At 41.6% G+C, this 23,682-nt stretch overlaps 1 protein-coding gene across 1 annotated transcript in view; it reads right to left on the reverse strand.

The window, feature by feature from the left end:
* The window catches only part of LOC102384541 (slit homolog 3 protein-like), a 185,408-nt gene that overhangs the window by 86,125 nt on the left and 75,601 nt on the right, over nt 1-23,682 (reverse strand). Inside the window, exon 5 of the mRNA XM_025212571.1 lies at nt 18,851-18,922. Coding sequence (XP_025068356.1) covers nt 18,851-18,922 — 72 coding nt within the window. The remainder of the gene's footprint in view (nt 1-18,850; nt 18,923-23,682) is intronic.

Consider the following 23,682-nt stretch of genomic DNA (forward strand, 5'->3'; position numbering starts at 1 on the left):
GGCGAGGTGGGCACACTTGAAGGGAGAGAGAGGCTGCAACTAGATTTAGACAGACTACAAAACTGGGCAGATGAGAATAGGATGGGGTTCAACGTAGACAAATGCAGGGTGCTGAACCTTGGGAGAAGGAATCCACAGCAAAAATACAGGCTGGGGAGTTCCCTTCTTGAAAGCACAGAGCCGGAAAGAGATCTCGGAGTCATTATTGACTCCAAGATGAACATGAGTCGCCAATGCCAGACTGCAGCCAGCAAGGCCAGCCATACCTTGTCATGCATCCAAAGTTGCATGTCAAGCCAGTCCAGAGAGGTGATACTCCCCCTCTATGCGACATTGGTCAGGCCGCAGTTGGAGTACTGCATCCAGTACTGGGCACTGCACTTCAAAAGGGATGTGGCCAGCCTGGAGAGGGTTCAGAGGGGGGCCACCCGCTTGGTGAGAGGACAGCAAGACAGGTCCTACGAGGAGAGACTGAGGGACCTGAACCTGTTCAGCCTCAGCAAGAGGAGGCTGAGGGGGGACCTGGTGGCTGCCTACAAGCTCATCAGGGGGGATGAACAGCAAATAGGCAGAGCCCTTTTCTCCTCAGCACCACCCGGGGTAACAAGGAACAATGGTCATAAGCTGATGGAGAATAGGTTTAGGTTGGAAATCAGAAGGCAACAGTTTACAGTTAGGGTGGCCAAAATCTGGAACCAACTTCCCAGGGAAGTGGTTCTCGCCCCTACCTTGGGCAAATTCAAGAGGAGGTTGGATAACCACCTGTCTGGGGTCTTGTGAACCCAGCATTCATTCCTGCCTGTGGCAGGGGGGGGGGGGGGGGGGTGTGTTCAGGTCCCTCCTGACCCTAGCTACTATGAAACTATATGAAGCTAGAGCTGACTGCTAAAGAACTGAGTTTGTAATAACTCTCTCAAAATCTATTTTTTTCTGGCAATTCTAGGTGTCCTTAAGGTACTATTAAGTACAGCAAATCTCTTAGGCACTATAGTGACTTAGAATCATAGAAAGCAAGGGTTGCTCAAAGCAGGACCAGGCCCAACTAGATCATCCAAGACAAAGCTTTATCTAGCTGGGTTTTGAAAACCTCCAAGGATGGAGATTCAACAACCCCTCTGGGTAACCTATTTCAGTGCTTTAATACCCTCCTACTGAGAAAATTCTTCCTAATATTTAACCTAATGTTCAGTTCAGTATCCCTTGCCACCAATGAGAACAGTCTAGCTCCATCATCTTTCAAACCCCACTTCAAGTACTTGAAGGCTGCTATTAAATCCCACCGCACCCTGAGTCTTCTCTTGTATTGACTAAATAAGCACAGTTCCTTCAGCCTCTCCTCATAAATCATGTGCCCCAGTCTGCTCACCATTTTTGTTTCCCTCCACTGGACTCTCTCCAATTTGTCCATATCCTTTCTGTAGTGGAGGACCCAAAACTGAACATCATATGGGGCAGGGGACTGATTTCCCATGGTCCCTTCCAGCCCTAATGTCTATGTAATCTATGAAATCTATATTCCAGATGTGACCTCACCAGTGCTGAAGAGAGGGGAATAATCACTTCCCTTGACCTGCTGGCAATATACCTACCAATGCAGCCTAGTATGCCATTAGTCTTCTTGGCAACAAGTGCACACTGTTGACTTATATTCAGCTTATTGTCCACTGTAACCCCCAAATCCTTTTCTGCAGAGCTGCTGCCTAGTCAGTCAACCCCCAGCCTGTACTGGTGTATGGGACTGTTCTGTCCTAAGTGCAGGACTTTGTACTTACCCTGGTTGAACATCATGAAATTCCTTTTAGCCCAATCCTCTAATTTGTTGAGCTCACTCTAAATCCTAGCCCTAACCTCCAGCATATCTACTTCTCCCCCCAGCTTGGTGTCATCTGCAAACTTGCTGAGTGTGCAACTCTATGCCATCTTCCCGGTCACTGATGAAGATGTTGAACAAAACCAGCCCCAGAACTGACCCATGGGGCGCTCTGCTTGATACCAGCTGCCAATTAGACATCAAGCCATTGATTAGTACCCTTTGAGGCAATGCTCAAGCCCGGTTTCTATTCACATTACAGTCCATTCATCCAGCCTGTACTTCCTTAGATTGCTTATGAGAATGCTTTGGGAGACTGTATCAAAAACCTTGCTAAAAATCAAGGTATAACACATCCACTGGTTTCCCCACATCCACAGTGCCAGTCATCACATCACAGAAGGCAATCAGGCTGGGCAGACATGACTTGCCCTTGGGGAATCCATGGACTGTTCCTAATCACCTTCTCCTCCGAGTGCTTAGAAATGGATTCCTTAAGGATCTACTCCAGGGGTGGGCAAAATATGGCCTGCGGGCTGGATCTGGCCCACTGGGCCATTCTACCCAGCCTGCAAGATCCCTAAAACATTTAGAAAATATTTATCTGCTCCTAGCTTCCTGTCAGATATGACAGGAGCCAGGGCAGTAGGACCCAGGGGGAGCCAGCAGCAGGAGGCAGGAGCCCAGCCCCACCCCCAGCCCCACCCCCAGCCATTTTCCCAATTTCTTGCTCCTGCCCTGGTCCAGCACCACATGGCTCCCAGTTGCATCGCTGGACAGGAACATGGGGCCGGAGGGGAGGGGTATAGGAAGGGACGTTGTGTGTGTGTGTGTGTGTGTGTGTGTGTGTGTGTGTGTGTGTGTGTTCATAGGGCAAGTCCCACATGCACACCCCACTATACACATGCACCCACACCACCCTCACACTGCCATACACACAGACCCCCACACCTCCTAACATACCCCAGCCACCCTCCCCCAACACATACCCCCACAAACCCCAAACCACCCACATCCCACATATCCACACTCACACCTACATGCTTCTTACACACCCCCACACCTATCCACACCCCACAGACACACCCATGCCCTTCCCCACACCCAACATAGCCACATCCCCCACAAACATATACCCACCCCAGCACCAACAATATACAAGAGTAAGACTTCGTTTTAAGTTATTGTATACAATCACCTATAAGTGCTCTACATGTGCACATATAAACCAGGAAAAAATATTTTTTTTAAATCAAATTAATGAATATTTTAGATGTTCACTCTTTAGAATATAATTTGGTATTTTTCTGGTTCTGAGATGGCAAAACCCCTTGCTGAAAGGAGTACTTCCGGGGGCAAGGGAAGGGACTTCTGGTGGCAAAGGTCAGGGGTTAGGGGGCAGGGCTTTCAGTCCCAAGATGGTGACCAGGGGGCAGGGCACCTGTCAAGGGGTGAAGCTACCCATGAGGCCTTGACAGCTTGCCAAAACTTGGTAAGCGGCCCTCCACCTGAAATAATTGCCTGCCCCTCATCTACTCCATGATTTTTTCAGGGACTGAGGTGAGGCTGACTGGTCTGCAGTTCCCTAGATCCTCCTTTTTCCCTTTCTTAAATATGAGCATTGTGCTTTTCCAATCATCTGGGACCTCTCCTGATAGCTAGCCATGAGCTTTCAAAGATGATGGCCAGTGGCTCTGCAATCACCTCAGCCAACTCCCTCAACACCCTTGTGTGCCTCCCATCCAGCCCCATGGACTTGTATATGTCCAGTTTTTCTAAACAGTCCCTAACGTGCTCTTTCGCCACTGTTGGCTGTTCACCTCCTCCCAAACTGTGCTGTCAGGTACAGTAGTCTGAGAGCTAACCTTGCCTGTGAAGACTAAGGTGAAAAAAGCATTGAGCACTTCAGCCTTTTCTGCATCCTCTGCACTAGGTTTCCTCCCCCATTCAGTAAGGGACCCACACTTTCCTAATCTTTCTCTTGTTTCTGACATCCTTGTAGAAACCTTCTTGTTACCCTTCACATCCCTTGCTAGCTGCAACTCCTTCCTGACTTAATCCCTGCATACCCAAGCAATATTCTTATACTCCTCCCTAGTTGCTTGCCCAAGTTTCCACTTGTTATACGCTTCCTTTTTTTAATTATTTTACTGAAGAAATCCCTGCTAAGCCAACTGGTCTTCTGCCATGCTTGCTAGTCTGCAAATCGGGATGTTTTGTTCCTGCATTCTCAGTAAAGCTTCCTTAAAGTACAGACAGCTTTCCTAAACAACTCTTCCCATCATCTGGCTTCCCAAGGGATCTTGCCCATGAGTTGCATGAGTGAGTCGAAGTCTGCTTTTCTGAAGTCCAGGGTCCATACTCTGCTGAGTAAGTAATCAATACTAAATCTATACTGAGCATGTGTGAATTCCAAATAGGAGAGGCTGGCACACCAAAATCTGGCTTGAGATGTGCTGTAGAACTGAATGGCAGAATCTGGCATATCAAACCTGATAGTCAAGTCCAGCCCTCAAGTTAGTTCAATAAGCAGGACTACAGCTGCGTAATTCCAGTAAACACTGTTGGAAATTATTTAACCTATAATCCTCTCTGTACAGAACAAATGGATAACACACTTGGAATTGCACATCACAAGCCAATTCAGAACACAGGAAGGAAAACTGGAACATAAACAGGAAAGAAATTCCAAAGATTATAATGTAAAATATGCATTAAATAAAAAGACAGTAGTGAACCTCAAGTGCATATTATAAAATTATCATTTAAAGGAAATGTGTTGAAGCATCTAGATTTCTGATACACCACAGATTTGTAATCAGAAGGGATCCTTCTTTTCCATCAAAAAAAAGCAAAAAAAAAATCCATTTAAAGAACACAAAAAATCATGGTCCCTTGCTGCTGACTGGCCGAGGCAAAAACTGCAGAAAAAATAAAAGAGAGCAAAAATGGTGCTTCTCATCATGGGACACTGCTGCACTTTCAACAGATAGTGTGAATAATGTGGATTCTGCATTTTTCTGTGGCAAACAGAAAAACTAGGCTCTGTGACGAAGGTTTTTCAGCAGGTGTCAACACTTCTATTATAAACCTTATTTCAATATGATTTTAAAGTAGCCACAGCTTCATGATGCAGGCTGAAATTGGACATTCAAGATCAAGACTCAAAACTATTTAAAAAGTATTTTTAAAGGTTTTCAGAAAATCCTGTTTTGAACTTATTTAAGTCTGTACAAGAAGCAGTAAAATGTATGTACAGCTGTTGCATTTTGATCTACCTAACAAAGCTGCATTTTGATCGACCTAAATGTATTAATACTTCAAGGAGAAACTTAGAAGAAGCTTAATTGTCTTGTCTTTATAGACTGTGTCTCTTCTCTGGGTGTGTATAGTCATTTGCCACATCCAGTGTATGTTCATGTGTCTTAAAGTTGTTTGAATATAGATTGGGAACAGTTTATAGAGTCATTCATCAGTGCCAGGAGCCACATGGGGAACCTGGTATGTGTAACTCAGAGTTGGGAGTGGAATGGGTGGGATTTAGGGGGTTTGCGAGTCTGGGAGGAGGGGTTGGCAGGATCTGGGCAGTTGGGGCTAGGAGGGGGTGTTGTCTGTCCACAGCTGGGGGACTTCAAGGGGGCTAAAAGTCAACCAATCAGGGTCAGTGGTTAGGAAGACCACAGCTCTGGCCCTGGGGCAAGCAGCTGGGATTTCCCAGCCCAGGTTTGCATTCTGAATGTGTTTTTGATAGATTTGGTTAACATGCTCCTGATCTAAACTAGTTTACATCCTCATGTGAAGTAACTTAGATTGCTAGATTGGGCCCACTGTTTCAACACCCCCCCGCACCCGCAAGAAGCTTAAGTGAATGATGAAGCCAGATTTCTTCGGGGAGGAATAAAATATTATATGGACTACAAGTCCTTAGTTTACAATTGCTATGAAAGAAAAAACATACGAGTAGTTTTAAACATAGTTTTCAACATTAAATAATAAATATCAACCAGATAGGCAGACACGTGTACTACATTTGCAAGCAAAACAGGTTTAAATTAATAAGCGAACAAAAACTCTAAGAGTTTCTTCTGAGCCATCATTTCATGTGTGGAACTACTGCCAGCTTTATTTGTCACCCTACCACAAAATAACAAGAACAGATTGAAGGCAAGGCTCTAATCTAATTCTTACAACCAATCAAGTGTCTTAGTTCAAATCTCATCCTCTGTTATTTTCTTAATTTATAAAAAATGGGGATAATGCTCTTTCCTCTTCCATCTACTTTGATGAGTAGTTAATGTTTTTACAGTGCTTTTAGAACATAAAGCATAATGTAACTACTGCTATTACTGCTACCACAGTGAAAACTCAGTGGAATGCATTAGTTTACAGTTGGGTGATTTACAGTTGGCATTGCATGTGCCAAGGGGAGACTATAAGCCTTGTAACCAACACATTATGTTGTTAATGACTAAGGCTGCAGGGCCTTGATCTAATAAAGGAGAAAATAGCACACAGGTTTCATTCTGAATATATTTCCTTATACTGCAAGATGATTTCCACAGACAAATATGTATAAGGCAGCCTACTATAATGCAAATAACCTGAATTTACTAGGTTTACTACATATACACATTCACGTAAGACAGCTAAGTAGCTTGCCCATTGAGAAAAAAATATTCCCTGAGTATCAGAATGAGATCAGTATTCAGGACCATTTAGTTAGTTGAATACTGCATGCTACAAGAAATGCTAACTTATCTTATTTCGATAACCTAGTGAGCAATAACATACAAACTAGTCTAATTATTACACAGGAAATAAAGACATTTTCCCAGGAGATAAATTGTGTTGGTAAATTCCTCTGAGCTAAAAATATTTGGTATATGTTACAGATCATACAAGACAAATTCAGTAACCTCTACCTATTGGTATCTGACAATTCCATAGTACTAATTAGATCTGGTCTCTTTTTAGCACAAAGTAACTATATAATAACTATAACATTACCTTCTACTTGTCTGATTTACTTGCATATCTTCTATGACAGTCACTAATTACAAATGAATGGTGCTGCTTAAATACTTGCAAAACTTTAAGTTTTTTCTGGTTTTGAAAAAATGTTGTACATAAAAATTCAGAAGTCCTCCTAAGACTGGTGAGCTAGCATGGCTAAGACACCCATTTTTATATGCACACAAGGGAGTGCACTAGCTGGCCACCTCTGACTCTACAGCTACAATGTCCAGACATGCATTTTACAGTTAGATAAACTAGGGGTAGCCTTCAGCACAAGCTCAGAGCGAGGCTCAAACATATACCTCCGATCTGAAATGAGATATTTTAACTTTGCTATTGTCCCTTGTTATATGCACATAGCCATAAATAAAGTTTGCCCCCGATCAACCTGTGTCAAAATACTCTAGGCTCTCTGTTGTCAGGCTTATTTTTTAAATGTCAAGATTCTTCTATTCTCACATTGCAGGATGTTGTTGTTGTCATACCTTAGTATGCCAGACCTCCATAGTCTTATCTAATCTGAACTATCCATTTTGCAGTGTCCATCTTGCATTGTTGACTGATGACTAAGTAATATTGCATTATGGGTGAAACACAACATGTACACTCCAACCAAAGTCAACTGTCAGTTTTCAAGTGTAATTAGTGATTCAGTCTTGGTTGAAACACTAATTTTGTTTATTTGTCTAATGTTTCTCATCCTAATAAATATTTCTTTCAGTAGTGTACCTTGGGTTGCCCTCAGGTGTGGAAAACAAAACAAATCAACGTGTATCTGTTATCTTGTTAGGGCCAAATTTTTAAAAACTTGTGTAGGCACCCAAAGACCTTAAATACCTAGCCTTTACTATGCCAATGTGTTTTGACCATCGATAGGAGTCACTATGCATACTGAAGGAAGAAACTGTCCACACCCATGGAATCTACAAAAAGAAAAATTCTAAACTGCTGAAATTTTACGTTTTGTTTGATGTATTAAAAATACTATATTACAAATCAAAGCATGTTTTCTACACTGTGAAATGAGCTTATGGGCTGCTTCTTTTTTTGCAGAGCTTAAGGAAAGTTCTGTTGGCTTTTTTTTAATTAATACCTCCCCCTCCCCCTTACTAGTAGTGTATTTTTAATGTTTACATTGCTTCTCTTCTATCTGTCTAGTTATGAGTGGCTCAAACTCTGAGGTCTCTTGGTTTGTCTGATAATCACCTCAACTTCTGGCTTTAAGCATTCTCTGTGCCCTCTCTACGGCTAGGGACCGACATTACACATAAACTAGTTTAAGTGATCAGAAACTGGTTTAACCTATAACAGAACATAAGTTCAGTGCACATAAACCAAACCTCAAACTGGTTTAAGATAAACCTGGTTGAATGTAGTATCAGACTTAACTGATTTGGGTCAAACCGGTGTATGCAATGTTTGTCCCAGACCCCTTCCTGGTTTAACTTAAACCAGAGTCTCCCAGCATCCCAGATGCTTTGCAGCCCTGGGCTGGGCTGGCCCCACCCCTCTCTCTGCTCCAAAGAACAGGCTGGCTCCACCCCTTTCCTCCATAGCCAGAGCTCTGGGAGAGATTGCAGGCACTTCCCTCACTACTGGTTGCTCAAGCTGGGATTCCCCTCCCTCCCTCCCTCCCATCTACTACAGCATGGACCCCAGCCCCATGGACCTTAGGCATGTGGTATGATAGCTAATGTTGAGAGTTGTTTGTGTGTATGTATCACCAATTTGACTGGGACAGGCAGAAAGAACAGTGTCCACTTAGTGCTGTTTTGAGTTAATCAACAGGTTAGCTGGTAAAGTCCCTCCTTGGAAAAAGCTGTTTAAGATGAGCTTGAACTAATGAGAGAAGTTTCTACTTTGCTGATGGGCTGATAATCACTGTGGTTTTATCAGAGGGGGAGAGAGCCTGAGACAGTGCAGGCCAGGGTCGGGGTTTAAACCCCTCCCTAATCAGAGCGTCCTTCTGGGGCATGGCCACACCCACCCCCCACCTTTAGCTCAGCACTGTAGAAGGGAAGGGAGGGTTGCTTTAGTGCCCCCCAGCTTCCAGCCTGAGCCACTTCAAGCAAGTGCCTGAATTTCTGGAATGAAAAGGTAATGTCTATCCACCTCCAAATCAGTTCAAGCTTTGCAGCTTAGACTAGCCTGCAAAGACTGAATCAATTCAGGCTCAGGGTTGCTGAATGGCTGTCCTTAGGCCACATGTCTAACCTTAAATGGATTTGTAGATCCACGTAATTTCTAAGCACTCGGAGGCCCATGCTGGACAGGCAGCAGTGCAAGCTCAAGGGCTCTGGACCCAGCTTTTCCCAGGTAAGCAGGGGTTTGTAGGGCAGGGATCTTCCCCCAACTCCCTGTTCATTCCCACCACCCCTGTTTGTTCTCCCCACCCACAGTTCATTCTCCTAGCTTCCGGCTCACTCCCTCCACTCCCTGTTAGTTCCCCATGCCTCACGTTTGTTCCCCTACCTCCCTGCTGGCTCTCCCAACCCCCAAATAATCACTGGCAGTACTAGAGAATGAGCAGGAGGCTGGAGACAGCCCCAGAGACATTCCCCTGCTGTCTCCAGCCTCGGGAGAGCAAGGGATGGCAGGGGAATGTCTCTGGGGCTGTCTCCAGTCCCTGCTCATTCCCCTGCTGTCTCTAGCCTCCTGAGGCTGGAGAGGAGCAGGGGAAGGAGCAGGGGGCTGGAGACAGCAGGTGAATGTCTCCAGCCTCCTGCTTCCTCCTGAGGCTGGAGACAAGCAGGAGTAGGAGCAGGAGGCTGGAGACAGCAGGGGAATGTCTCCAGGGCTGTCTCCAGCCTCCTGAAGCTGGAGAGGAGCTGGGGAAGGAGCAGGGGGCTGGAGACCAGCAGAAGGCTGCAGACAAGCCCCTGGAGATAAGCTGGAGACTTCTGCTCCCTCCAACCTCCTGCTCATTCTCAACTACTGCCAGTGAGTGTGGGGGGCCTGAGAGAGCAAGCGGGGAGCTGGGAGATTGAACAGAGGGTGGGAGGAAGGAACAGGAAATGGGGGGAATGAACAGGGGCAGGGGAAATGAGCAGTGGATGGGGGGAATGAATGGGGAGCAGGAGAACAAATGGGGAACTCGGGGAACCAACAGGGATCCTGTTCATTCTCCTACTTGCTCCAGACTCCTGCTTGTTCTCCTGCTCATCTTCAGCCTCCAGAGGTGTCTGGGACCTTGCAGGCAGTGTAGTTCATGTGCTGTGGGGGGTGTCTCTACCTTGTTGGGGGCAGGGGACCATTAGTGATGTGTAGGGGGGTGTACATGCACTCCCTGAGCATGGCAGCGCACCCCCTCAAAAAAGGTGCTGCTGACACTGTTGGTGATGCTTGTAAGTGGCTGCCGTCCCTCCTAAGCAGCCCCCAAACCCACAGTCCTCCCACACCGACCCACACAGTGACTCGCAGCCCCCCACATCCCTCCACACCCACCCACATCCCCACAACCCCACTTCCCACCCTCTCCTGCAAACCCCACATCCCCCCCATCATGTACCCACCATGTGATAAGGAAACCCAAAGCAAACATTAAAATATTTTTAGGATTTATTTTACTATTATGGTAGAGACACTGGTAGGCTCCCAAATTTCTTTAACATTGTAAATATAGCAATAAAACATTGCCCCCATCTGATCAATCCCCCTTTCTCTCTCTCTTTTGTTCTAATTGTGGAAGAATGTGTATTTTGAGGTTTTTTTAAAAATTGAATTTGGGATGCTACTTCAGCAGTCTAGCTGACACAAGGGGCTAGTGTCCCCAGATACCAATTGCCCCAGAAGCTCCTGAGGTCAAGTAACCCTGAGCTGCTGGCCAGGGCAGGTTTTTGTATTGCTGGGGCCAGGACAGGGCAGCTTCTTATACTGCTGGGGACAGCAAAGGTGCTGGCCCTGGGCTCTAGCTCCCCCTGGCTGCAGATCTGGGAAGAGCTAGGCAGGGTTATTTTGCCCCAAGTGGCACAATTTGCTCCACAACAAAGTGCATGTCTGAGCACGTGTGCTGAGGCAAAAAGCCCCAGCTCAAATTTGCACCGCTTCTATTTGAGCTGCTGCAAGAGCACGTGCTTGCATGTGTGGACGTGCCCATTTTGTGGGATTTTTCACATTTCACTTGAAGGTTTATTCCTATAGATATAGATATATCCATCTATTAATATCTCTAGGTAGATAGATAGATAGATAGATATCTGCTGGTAATGTTAACCAGATGTGATGATGAATCCTATGCAGAATTATAAAACTTAGAAGCCTATTCTGTAATTCATAGGTACTGCAAAACCACTGCTCCTTCTCCTCCTTCACCTTTCCCTTGAAGGTACCTGGGGTTACCTGTTCAATTCAGAACACAACCCTCTCAGTTGCAAAACAACTAATTCAATTTCTGCTGATTATTTATTAGCAACATGACCGAGCATTCATTTCAAGTATATAGTCAGGTTTCCTACTCTGTGGGGTTTTCATCTAAAATTTCACCAAGCCCAACTCAACGACATCTGGAAAATAAGGTTTATACAAAAGGAGAAATGAAACACAGCTTCCTAAAAAGGAAAGGTATAAAATTATTTTCAACCTTTTAACAGATACCATTTTAAAAAATAGATGTGTGAAGTATATTTCTTAATAGAACATCATTCATCAGATTAAATGTGAATTTTCTTTTGAAGAGAGATCTAAATAAGAAGAGGTCCAAGCAACAACAGATATGTAAAACATTTATATGTACAAGTGACATGGTTTTTCACTTTGATATAATTTTAGTGTTTAGTCCCTGAATTCTTCAAGGCGCATAAAAATATTATTCCAAAAAATATTATAGACCTGAATAAAATAGACTGGAAGTAAAGATTACTTAGTAAGAGGAGGAATGAAAGGAACTGCAGGCATATTACTTGAAATTAGCAACAACAAGAAAAATCTATTTATGGAAGAGTCAGTTTAATCAGTTTTAAGCATGTCAAAAATCTTTAACTATTTACACTTTGTATATACCTATTGTGCTTTTTGAAGTATAGAGTAAAAGCTCATGAGAACTTAAAATACACAAAGAATCAGTGCTGGGATCCAAACACAGTAGCCTAATGAGCACCCAAAATGGGATGTTTCACTAGATCAGGGACAGGCAACCCCTGGCACGGGTGCCAGTGTGTGGCACGCAAAGGCATTTTCTTGGTGCACACTGCTGGGCTGCACTGCCACAACAAGGATTTGACCCCTTGCAGCTCCCCCACCATCTGCCCCTGGCATGCCAACATCTTACAAGTCAAGGTTGTGGGTGTTTTGGCACTCTGCCCAAAAACACTGCAGACACCTGCACTAGATTTTTCACAAAGGCCATTAGCCCTTACTACATCTAATGACAAGTGCAGGCTTGAAGGCTCCAATTTTCAAATGCTGCTTGGGCAAAGCTCAATAGTGATAAACAGCTTTAAGTTATCAATGGCAAGAAGAAACTAAAAAAAACCCAAAAAACCCCCAAACAAACAAACAAAAAACGTTCTTCCCCTCATGAACACTGATGGAAGGTTGGATAGTTGGAAACATATGATTATTAGTAAAAGAGTACCTACGGGACTGTGTATATGAAAGGGGACCCTAAATTGAAGCGGTGGGTTTTAAAAAACACCACTTCAATTTAGCGCTGATTAAACTCCCATGTCGTGCACACACCCTGCTGACTTACCTGCCTCTCTGGCAGGGAAGGGAGGGTAAGTTCCTGGCGGGAAGAACAGTCCATGGGCTGTGGAGGGGTGCTGGTGTTTCCCTCTATGGCAGCTGCCCACAAGCAGCACCTGCCCTCAGGCCCCCATGCAGCTCAGGCAGGCAGGCAGGCAGGCAGGCTCCTGGGGGGTGGGGGGCGGCGGAGAGAGATCAAGCTCACCGCTTTTCTTCGGTGCAGATTTTTTTCCCAGGCTGCCTGCAGGCTGCCTGCAATGCTTCACCCTGCAGCTCTAGAGGCAGCAAACTAAAACTTTTCAAAGGTGCCACAAGTCACTTTAAGCGCATTACGCCACTGAATTTCCTACAGCGGCTGGAATTAATGTGCAATATGCTGCCGAGGCATGAAAAACCAAACACCGACACCATTAAATCGCTGCAAAAGCATTTAGCCTGCTTTAAAGTGTTATTCACACACACCTCTCATTTCATCTACACATGGCCTTTGTAGAAAAGTTAAGTGAAGTTTCCCTAGAAATAAACTTTAATGACTCTTGATTTTTCTTTTAAGGTAAATACCTACTTTGAGATCAGTGTTAATTGTTTTATTCCCGATTTGAGAATTCAGAACTACAAGGATGCATTAGATTCTTCTGCCATGTACAGAAAAAAGGCAATGGTGTCCAAAGCAATTACTTGAGTTTTATTGATGGCATGTATACAATGGAAGAAGCCCGTATTTCCTTTACTTTAGGGAACACAAGTAAGTATTTAGTGGGATAATTATTTTCTTAAGTAATTGACAATATTACAAAAAATATTTACCATTTCTTTACATACACACACACACACACGCGCACACACACACACACACACCTACCCACAAACTCTTTGTTCCTGCATTAAATTAACTGGCAAAATTTAAGACCATAAATTTCAGTGACATTTCCAGAGTATGGTTATGAGAAAAAAATCTTCACTTACATTAGGCTAACTCTGAACATATTTGAAAGTATTTCATGAAACTACACCTGGGGCCAGAATGAGCGAAGTATACATTGGACTAGACACTGGACTAGACCAGTGCTGCTTCTAAGCAGATGAAACTGCTAACTGATTTAAAAAAAATGGGTGGCACCTTTCTGTACCTTTTCATAGGCCTAAAAAATCTACCATAGGTATAAGTGTTGATTGCGGTAAAGGCAGTCGTAGCGGTTTGCAGTAAGTCTGGGGTTTGCCTGAGTGGAATCCAAGGCCATAGGAATCAGACCAGGTTCTAAAACATGAAGCCAAGGATCAAGATAGGGTTGTGGTCAGTACAAGCAGATCAGAGGATTCAAAACAGCAATAAGGTTTAACTGAAGTCAGAGCAGGACTGCACCCAGTAGTGCCATGGCAGGGACAAAACCCTGCAGCAAGTGGGAGGGTTTTATAGCCTTCCAATCAGGGGCTTGTAGCTCCAATGGGGGACAAGATGACCAAGTCATGTGGTCTCCCATTGGAGACCTCATGGCAGAGGCTGAGCTGGAACTGAAGTGGTGCCTGTGCTTAAATATGGAGATTGCCAAAGGTCCACATTCAAACCCAAGTGAGATAAAACACTGATTCAAACTGACTGAGCTTTCATCCAAATAAAATATATGAGCCTGCAAGCTCTTCTGCCCTATGGTGCTATGAAGAGCTATGTAATTTTGACCCACTAGATTTCAAAGCATCAGGTGGCTCTAGTGAGATGAACCTACCTATCTGGACTTCTAATGGACTGTCTAGGTTATAACTTTAAAAAAATTGATGAGAAAATTTATTTATAGCTCGGTAACCCAGTGGGCTGCCCAATGTGAAATTGTGATAGCCCACATAGTATGTATTTGAGTACTGTCGATAAACCAGAACTAGTAAAATTAATCTGTTAAGTATTACTGTCTTTTCTTTTTTCTTCCATCTGTCCCCTTTTACTTTTCTCTTACTCCATACTGAAGTCTAATCACTTCTTTCAATTTTCTTTCTATCTTGACCTCACTTATGTTACTCCCCTTCTTCACTATCTTAAACACTCTCTCTTCTTGAAAGTCTAGATCAGCTGCTGGAAAAGAATATTCTTTATCATTATGCCTCTCCAGTGAAGCATTTTACCCACAGATCCTATTTCAAGTGGAATTGACTGGCATTATTGAACTCTGCTCAAACTCACAGGATGAAAATGAGGAGGAAAGGCTCCGAATTCCTGGATTCTACTGCAGGTGGGATCAGAACTGCTGTGTAAATCAGTAGTAAAATGTAAAAGAAAATCTTTCATCAAGGGGTTCCCCTGTAGGTAGATGCTGATGAGCCCTGTATTACTGAAGCATATGCAGCAGAACTGCAAAACTACTTTTGGATGCAGCAATAATATTGAGTGGTTTACTTGTGTACTTTATATGTTCCACTTAAAATCTGATATTTCTGTTAACATTTGTACCTTTTAAAAAAGCTATTGCCTTCTAGCTAAAGGACACTACAAAAAGAAAAAAACATCTAACTACTATTAATAACAAAGACCATGGCAGAACATCTGATTATATCACCAAAACCTTGAGTGTCTTCAACCATCGATATCTATATGGTACAACATTTTAATGTCATTTGATGGGAGGCAATATACAAGTGTAAAATTGATATTCTTTTATCTGTCTTACATTATAACGCAGTGACATATTTATTTAATCACAAGATAAGGTGTGTCATCCCCCTCCATCAGCATGGGGGAAAAAGTTCCTCTTACATTCATACACAAAGAAACCTCATTAAATACATTGTCTATCATTAAACTGTTGCTAAAAGTAGCCTGTGCTCAGCAGTGAAAACCAACTATGAAATTGATTAAATATAGCCAAAACTGAGTATGACTATAAAACACGTGGCCCATATTGGGCAAACATACTGATGGGAACTTACCAGAAGGATAGGTTAGTGCAGCTTATATGAATAAAGTATATGGTTCAGTGAGTACAGTTCCCCTCAGTCCCAAATCTTTGATCCATTACATTGAATACATTTCAACTTCCTCTTCACTCCCACAGTTGAGCTGTTCCTTTGTTTCCCATTTCCAAGTATTCCTGTTTCTTCACCAGCCTTAAATGTTTGGCAATCACCAAACAGGGACCCAAGCAGTTTACCCAGAATCCCCGACTCCCCCTCTCAGCCTGTCACATGATTAGTGTGGCCCTGCTCTCTATGAGTGGAGCCAGAACAGTTTGCCCTGTGCCTCATCTACATATAATATTTTGAAGGCTCCCAGGACTTGTGACAAGAGCACCCAATTCCAGTCATAAATTGGAGGTTAATTAATACATGTATGCTTTGAGAAGGCAGGGGTAATCTGGAGTACACACATACTGAGGAGTCACCATGGCCTGAAATACTATTGACTCTACTGGGGCCAAGCCCAATGAACTGTATGATAAAGCATGAGCCTTTTGGCTTTAAATCAAGATCATGCATAGTCTAATACCAGAGGTTGTCAACTGGGGGTATGCATACCCCCAGGGGTATTTAGACAGGCCATAGGAGGTAGGTGGGGGCAGGGACAGAGCACACCCTGGGGTATGGAGGCACGTTGCCATACTTTGCTTCTTACCCAGCAGAGGGGGAGGGGCATGCCAGATGCTACCAGCTCCACGTGGCACACTGCAGCGTCTTCCCACCCCCCCACCTCAGCTCGCTCTCTGTGCTCACTCCCAGAAACAGGGTCGGGGGAATACACTTGTTAAAAAAGGTTGAAAACCCGTGGTCTATACTATATATACGTAGGTACAAAGTGCTGCTTAAAAGTGTGTTTATGGAGTACCTGTACTAAAACTTGCAACAGTTTCAGAAAAGGTAAAATGCATCAATTCTGGATAAATTAAGCCTATGGGTATGCATAATAATATGAAAATTACTACAGGCATGTTTTTTTCAAAGTCAGTGTTTTCAAAATTTAGCTATCATTTCCATGTGATCAGGGAGAGCAGGGTCTGATGGGATGGGACTGCAGGGGGAAGGGTGCATAGGGAAAATGGGGCTGATTCCCCCAGATGTTTTTTCTCTGCTATAGTAGTGGGAGGGGGATAAATTCAAGGCAAACCTTCAGTAATTAGATTCTAAACCTGGAAAATTATAACAAATTTATACAATTTCCATATGTATAATCTAATTATTGGGGGGTTGTATTATTATCAGGGTTGTCTTATATTTGAGTAAGTATTGTAATTTTACCTTATAAAATTTAAACTCTTAGCCAAGTTTAATGACAGTAAGCATCATTATCTGAACAATCAAAGAAATATATTTCTGTTTCAAAATACACAACTACTTTTACTTCTGCGTGGAACCTTAAATTAAAGGTTTACTTTTTATAATACAAGTACATGCTAATTGACATACATGCAGCTATTTCATAAATCTCACAAAATTGTTATACTGACAACTGAAATCAAGGAAAAAGGATGGTAATTATCTTATCTTTTGATGTAGGAAGCCAGAATTCAGTCAAGAGACTTGCCTTTGTCAGATCCTGATATGCTCAGCCTATTTCCAAACTAACATGCTGAAATGGTAATTAAACATACACCTGGGAGAAGGTATTTTAAATCTAATGATAATCACATGCAGTACAACAATTATCCATGAAGGAGGTTTATGCATGTTACATAACTGAGACTTTGTTAAAACCTATGGATTAGCTCTACAGAGTTTTACCATTAAAATTCTGCCATTTGTATACAGAGGGTATGAGAGATCAACCTTTTAGGAAATAAGTATAAAGCCAGGTATAAATATAATGAGATGGCTTTATCTGCAAGGTAAAACTAAGTGTATAATTAGAAGAACAATTTCAACATGCAAAATTTACAGAAACTTTCAGGAAGGATCTTAGTACGCATGCACATGTACTATTCAGACTTAGAAATTCCACTCAGCAGATCTTTTCCAGTGTGTTTAAAAGTTGTGCTAAAACTAATTCCAAGACCAGGTGAGACATAACAGGACTTGCATTTCTGCAGTCAGATTTTGAAACTAAAAAGCAAGCATCATTTATGAGGTTTTCTTGCTAGAACCATGCTGCTGCTAGAAGTCAATGGAAGAGCTCAGCAAGGTGGGTAAAAAGTGTTTCACACTGGAAATATAACATGAAGGAATTCATTACGTGAAATGAAGTCTTCACGTTTGAATTAAGTATGTTCAACACTACCCAATTCTTTTGCTTCAAAACACTGATATAGTCTACTTTTAATTGGTGAATCTGTTTCTAAACCACCATTTATCAACCACTTCATCACCATGAGTTTCACATTTCTACAAGAAGGAAAAGTTACTGTGGTGCTGAAATTGTTTTGTTTGATTACACAGTTATTAAAACAGAATTTTTACAATCCCACATGGATAAAGCAAACTTTCAGCTGCCTAGTAGTAACTTTACAATTTCACCAGTCAGACCAAGTTTTCCATAAATCTAAATAACCTCTTAAAAAAAGAATATATATACACATAGACGTACACCGAGAGAGAAACAGCGAGAGAGAAATAACCGTACAGCAAACTTCCCAAACAGTGAAAGTGAATTGGCAGTTAAGCTTTTGCAGGTTAAAGTAAAAGTGTTTTGAAGAGGTTTTGCCTCCCTATTAATATAGTAATAGCATTCTTCACAGAAATATGCAATCTTGCTCCCTACATAGAAGAAGCATCAACAACTCTATTGCTCATCCACAACCTGAATATCCATTGCCATCATCACACTCTACTGACTAGGCTTAGATTGAGAAAAGCACACCAACTCTAAACTCATTTCTTTTATTCTTTCTCCTTGTGTTGAACCAAACTAATTCCCACCTGCATAGCTTATCATTTGGCATCTTCAATGCCCCTTGGGAAATGGAAAATATTTGTTCTTCAAATACAAAAAGCACAACTCCAACCAAAGTTATCTGCATTTATCTTTGGCTCAACTGAAATTATACCATTAAAATACCACAAGAACAGACTTTCTTTCTGTGGACAGTTACTATACCAAGCCCAAATATTTTCCATTATTGAACTTACTCTTTAGCTCTACATAGACTATTATTAATATACTAACACTGATGCCATCACATTGAATCTGCATACACTATGAAACAAAGAAAAGTAACCTGTGGCTTCCTTCCTTCAAATATTTATTTTCTAGCACATAGCTACAATCATGATTAAAAAGTCCTTATTTCAACTATTCAAACCAAGACATATCTTAAATATAACTAAAAGCAACCACCTGAAGCCTCCAAAGCACACAGGCAACCCACACAATGAATCCAGGCACATAAAGTACATACTAAAAAAAAATAAAAATCAAACTCTACTTACAATCTGGTTAACTTCTGTGTATTCTGGAAAAGCAGCTCAGGAAGTACCTGTAATTTATTCTTGTTCAGACGTCTAAATAAATAAAGAGAATAAAAGTTAAAACAAAAAACGCATTAGAATTCTTTCGAAGCCAAGGAACTGATTCCATCTTCCCAAAACACATGCAACCCCAAGAAAAAGGATTGAAAAAGCTATAGTATTAAGCTGATACAGAATGTTATAGCCTTTGGGTATATTAATTATATAGAAGATGAGTATATCATTCAATCTTTAGGCCACCTGTCCACATTTTTTGGGAAAAGGTGAGACAGAAAATGCTAAATGTAAGTACTATAATGTATATGAGTGATTTGAATACTTTTTAAAAGTTCTACTACATACTAACATCTGAATTATATGGCCACCATGTTGCACTGTCAGTGCTTTGAAAAATAGTTCCCAGAAGATATCTGAATTTTATCTTTCTTTCTAAACATGTAGGTTCAGCTAGCCCAGAATGACTTCCAGACTACCTGTTGTGTCTACTGTTCATGGATACATGAAAGTTGTTTTTGTTTTTTTTTAAAGCTGGACAGTAAACAATAACTTTGGAAATCTAAGCGCTACCATGGAAAGTACCTAAACACTTTAATATGTGTTTAACATCTTGATTGAATGTTACAGAATGGAACCTATTCTATGAAAAGTACTTGATAAAATTTTTGAAGAAGTGTTTTAATTTCTCTCTTTAATTAACTATACTGCATTTAGTAAGGGATATTGACAAACCTGGGATGCCAGTTGTAAAACCTTTTTTGTCCATCATCCAGTCTACAAGTTACAAAAATATCTATCTTTAAGACAACCGTGCAAAACTTAAAATCAGCTTAATGCAGAAAAATCAATTCACTTAAGAAACACAGGTTAAATAGCATAGTCTACAGCAGAAGCAGTTATCTGCTTATCCATAATCTCAGTAAAATGTCACTTAAATGTACCAGCTGACCTCAATTAAAATATATTCAGAGCTACAACTAAAAACTGACTTCAAACTCATAAATCATAAATAAGCACAAACCATAAGTGTTTTAAGCACCTCTTCCCTTCTCTCCCTCCCTCAGCATTTAGGGGATGTCTTGTCTGTTTCCAGCTCTAATAACAAGTTGTGGTGGTTTGTGTTCCCAAAAAGCCACATGTTCCTTTAAGAGATGCTTTAAGGGACAGCCTCCAGGCACTAGATTGTAGTTTTGTTCATGGTAAGCACTCCTATAATTTTCTATGCTTTTCAGGATTTTGCCTCATTGCAAGCCTCCATTGTTTTGACCCCAGAGGTCTTCCTCAGGGATCAGAGTAAGGCCACGGGGACTAAAATGCTAGTTTTCACATGGCTACCATATGAATAAATTCTGAAACAGAACGGAAAAAAGAAGTCATATGTATTCTCTTCCCAATATCAGGAAGAGAAGTAGTTGAATTTGGAAGCTTTGCACACATCTTATATTCTGCATTAGCCATGTCCATTTTAAAAAAGTTAAAATTAATCACCGATGCACTACATTTAAGTACTAAACTCCCTAGCTGATTCCACAGGCAACGGAATACTATCACTTTATTTTATACTCATTGTGATTACTTTCTATGATTATATTAACCCAAATGGCCTGATGAATTTGATACTCCTGATCCAAGCCAAGTGTTATGCTTCTGTGCCCTGGTTTTAGGCAAACTGGCTCCTCCATGAAATTTAACCACTTCATGACTGTGCAATCTTGTCTTAACTCAGGTATGACTTTCAAAGCAGCAGAGAGCCACTTCATGGCACTAATAATTTGAAGTATTTCTGTCATATCTTATAGGGTATGTGGCTAGAACTGCATGTATTATTCACAGGAACTAAATATACCAAACATTTTTAAAAATCAAGATATACTATGAACTTGGTTGAACCTTTGGAACAAGTTCTCTTCCCAGGTCATCTCTATCACACTGTATAAAAATATTTCACTTTATCCTAAAGGGTTATGTTGGCCTACCCTTGAGAATTTTTTTTCCCCTTACTCCTATTATGATTCTTAATAGTATATAATAAGGTACCAGAAGTTCACAGAGTCTCAAACACATTTCATAATATGTTGAAATACAGATTATTAAAATACCTCCAAAAACAAAAAGATTGACATCTATAGACTTGGATGCATTTGAATTTGGAAAAGTCTGACACACCAGTACTCACTGAACACCACAATGCCATTGACTGCAAGGTCTAAAAAGCTTCCCCACCTGATTTCCAGATTCATTCATTTCACATTTCTTCTTCATTAGAGAGATCGCCCCTATATCCATTAAGAAAGTTTGCATATTGTGCTTTAACATTATAAAGTAGAGTTTTGTAAATCTTACACAGGGGAGAGTCAATTAAGTAAGTGTTTAAATGTCATAATTCCTTTGAAGAATATATAGCTTAAAGGGCCTTTTATTAATGCTACTTCCTCAACTTGACAGATAAGTGCCAAATTTGAGTGAAAGGTAAATTAAATTATTCCATATTCCATACACACCATATCTCTGAGGACTCTACTTCTACTGCAACATGTCAGTAGGTTCTTTGACAGTCAGTCAAAAAAAACAAGCTCAGTGTAAGCTCTAAGTTCAGAGTGAAGTGAGAGGCTGAAGCAAATATTAAAAATGCCACTACAGGACAGGACAAATTCCACTCTTCAGCTCCCCAAAAGTGGAACATGAAAGCATGAACTGTACACATTTCACTATAACATTTGCACAAGAAAAGCATTCTCTTCAAAACCAAACTTCCTGGGTGAAGAGGGGGATTGAAATTCCACAAGCAGGGCCAAGCCTTTTATCTATGACAGCATGTCATGTCTATAGCCTGTACTGCTGCACAGCCATTAAGTGAAAGAGACAGTGTTAATGGACAAGTCCAGCATGCAAACATTGGCAGGACAGTGCCACTGATGAGGATGACTCCATTCTGTTTGTACTGGTTAGTTCTGTGTAAACTGAGAGGCACATTAAGGAATCTGCTCCCTCCTTCCTAATGCATTCCCTTTAACAGGCAATACAAAGTTTGGCAGCTATATTGATGTCACCTCATTCTTGGAAAAGAAGGATAACAGTCTTGGATAATATTGGATGCTGTGTTTCTATTTATTTAATAGAAGAATAAATTAGTTTATCTCATGAACTTTTCAAGGTCAAGTTTATTTAACATAAAACTGCACTTTGTTTATATTTCAAACAACACTAAATGCTTTATTGCCATGTCCTCTCCTAGACCTGCTATGAGATAAATTCCTCCTGGGAGACAGTGAACACACTGAACTTCCAAGAGCATGGCTGGCCTCCAGAGTGGAGGCATTAATTTTTTTTACATTTATTTATGAAACTAACCAATTGCCCATCAAGAATGACCTAGGGGAGGGGAGGGGGGGCAGAGCGCTGCTACTCACCACCCTGCACACCGCCACCTCTCAGGAGCAGGGGCGGAGGGGGAAGAGAAGCTTGCCCCACTGTCTCCTCCATCCCTTTCTGCCTGCACCCCACATTGCTGCTGCCTCCGGCATCTCTGGCCTCCCCTCCACCCCACTTCAGCCCGGCTCCTTGGAGGTGGCAGAGTTCCTCCATGACAGCTGGTCTTGCCCCCCTACTCCATCTCCTCTGTCACGGTGGTGCTCCACACTCTGATTGATTGTTTCACTAACCAGTCAGAGTGCTCCAAGAGCATTACAGACAGACAGACAGGCAGACTAAACCCTTTATTATATAAGAATGGAATTAGGATTAACATCAAACAATAGGAGAAGTTTCTAGGTGTGACCTGAGCCAAAGAATTAGCTGAGAATAAATTTCACTCATCCCAGCCAAGAGCAGGTCTCTGCAAGCACTATCCAAGTTAAGTTATCATGATTTCAGTTCCGGGTCCTGCTGCTTTATATTTCTCACTCAAACAGAAGGAGAACTCTGCCCTGTACACTGAAGGGAAAACTGTGGGTTGGTACAGAAGGATGGCCAACATGTAAATGATTTATCTTCCATTCTCACAACAAAATGAGTGAACTATAAATCCAAGTGAAGAACAGAGCATGCATTCTAGTCCACGCCCTCAGCTAATCCTAGCCAAAAGCAAGGTTTTATTCTAAATATCTGCACGTGGAGACAAATTCATAAAACATCCATGTATGAGATGGGTCTAACTGTGTAGCAAAGATACACCCCTGAAATCAGTAGAGAAAAAGTCTCTTAATAAAAATAAGATGCCCTATTACATTTTATGGCCATTTCTAATTTTGTTGCCAAAGACAGTCATTTTGTAGAAAATTGAGGCCATCTCTGACTACAGCAATGAAGACACCCAATAGAAGGTCCAGATTATAAACTTGCTGCAAAGCCACCAAAATGACCATAAAGAGAAAATCTGATCCAAAAATAATAATTATGATGACACTTCCCTTGTAACTTCACTGTGTAAAGTAACATAAAAGTAAAATACTACATTAAAATTAGGGAGGGGATATTTCATGTAATAATAAAAGTTGACAGGTGAAACAATGAATTAAAGCCAATTTTAACGTATTTTATTAGTTCTGCAGTGGACACTACATCCACATTTATAGAGCAAATATGTTGTTTCCAAAAATCATGCTTCTGTGTTATTTGCAGTGAAAGACCAAGGAGGTTCTATCACAGCTTTCTAGAATAACTTTATACCTATTTTGCCTGTATTGTCTACATCTTGGGAAGTGTTTTGAATTACTATGCAGTAATTTGCTCTACTGTGCAGTAAAGTGTCTTGTGTAGACGTGTCCAGTTTGAATCTATTTTGGGAGGTTTCCAGG

Source organism: Alligator sinensis, unplaced genomic scaffold (genome assembly GCF_000455745.1).
Source record: "Alligator sinensis unplaced genomic scaffold, ASM45574v1 scaffold606_1, whole genome shotgun sequence".
NCBI lineage: Eukaryota > Metazoa > Chordata > Crocodylia > Alligatoridae > Alligator > Alligator sinensis.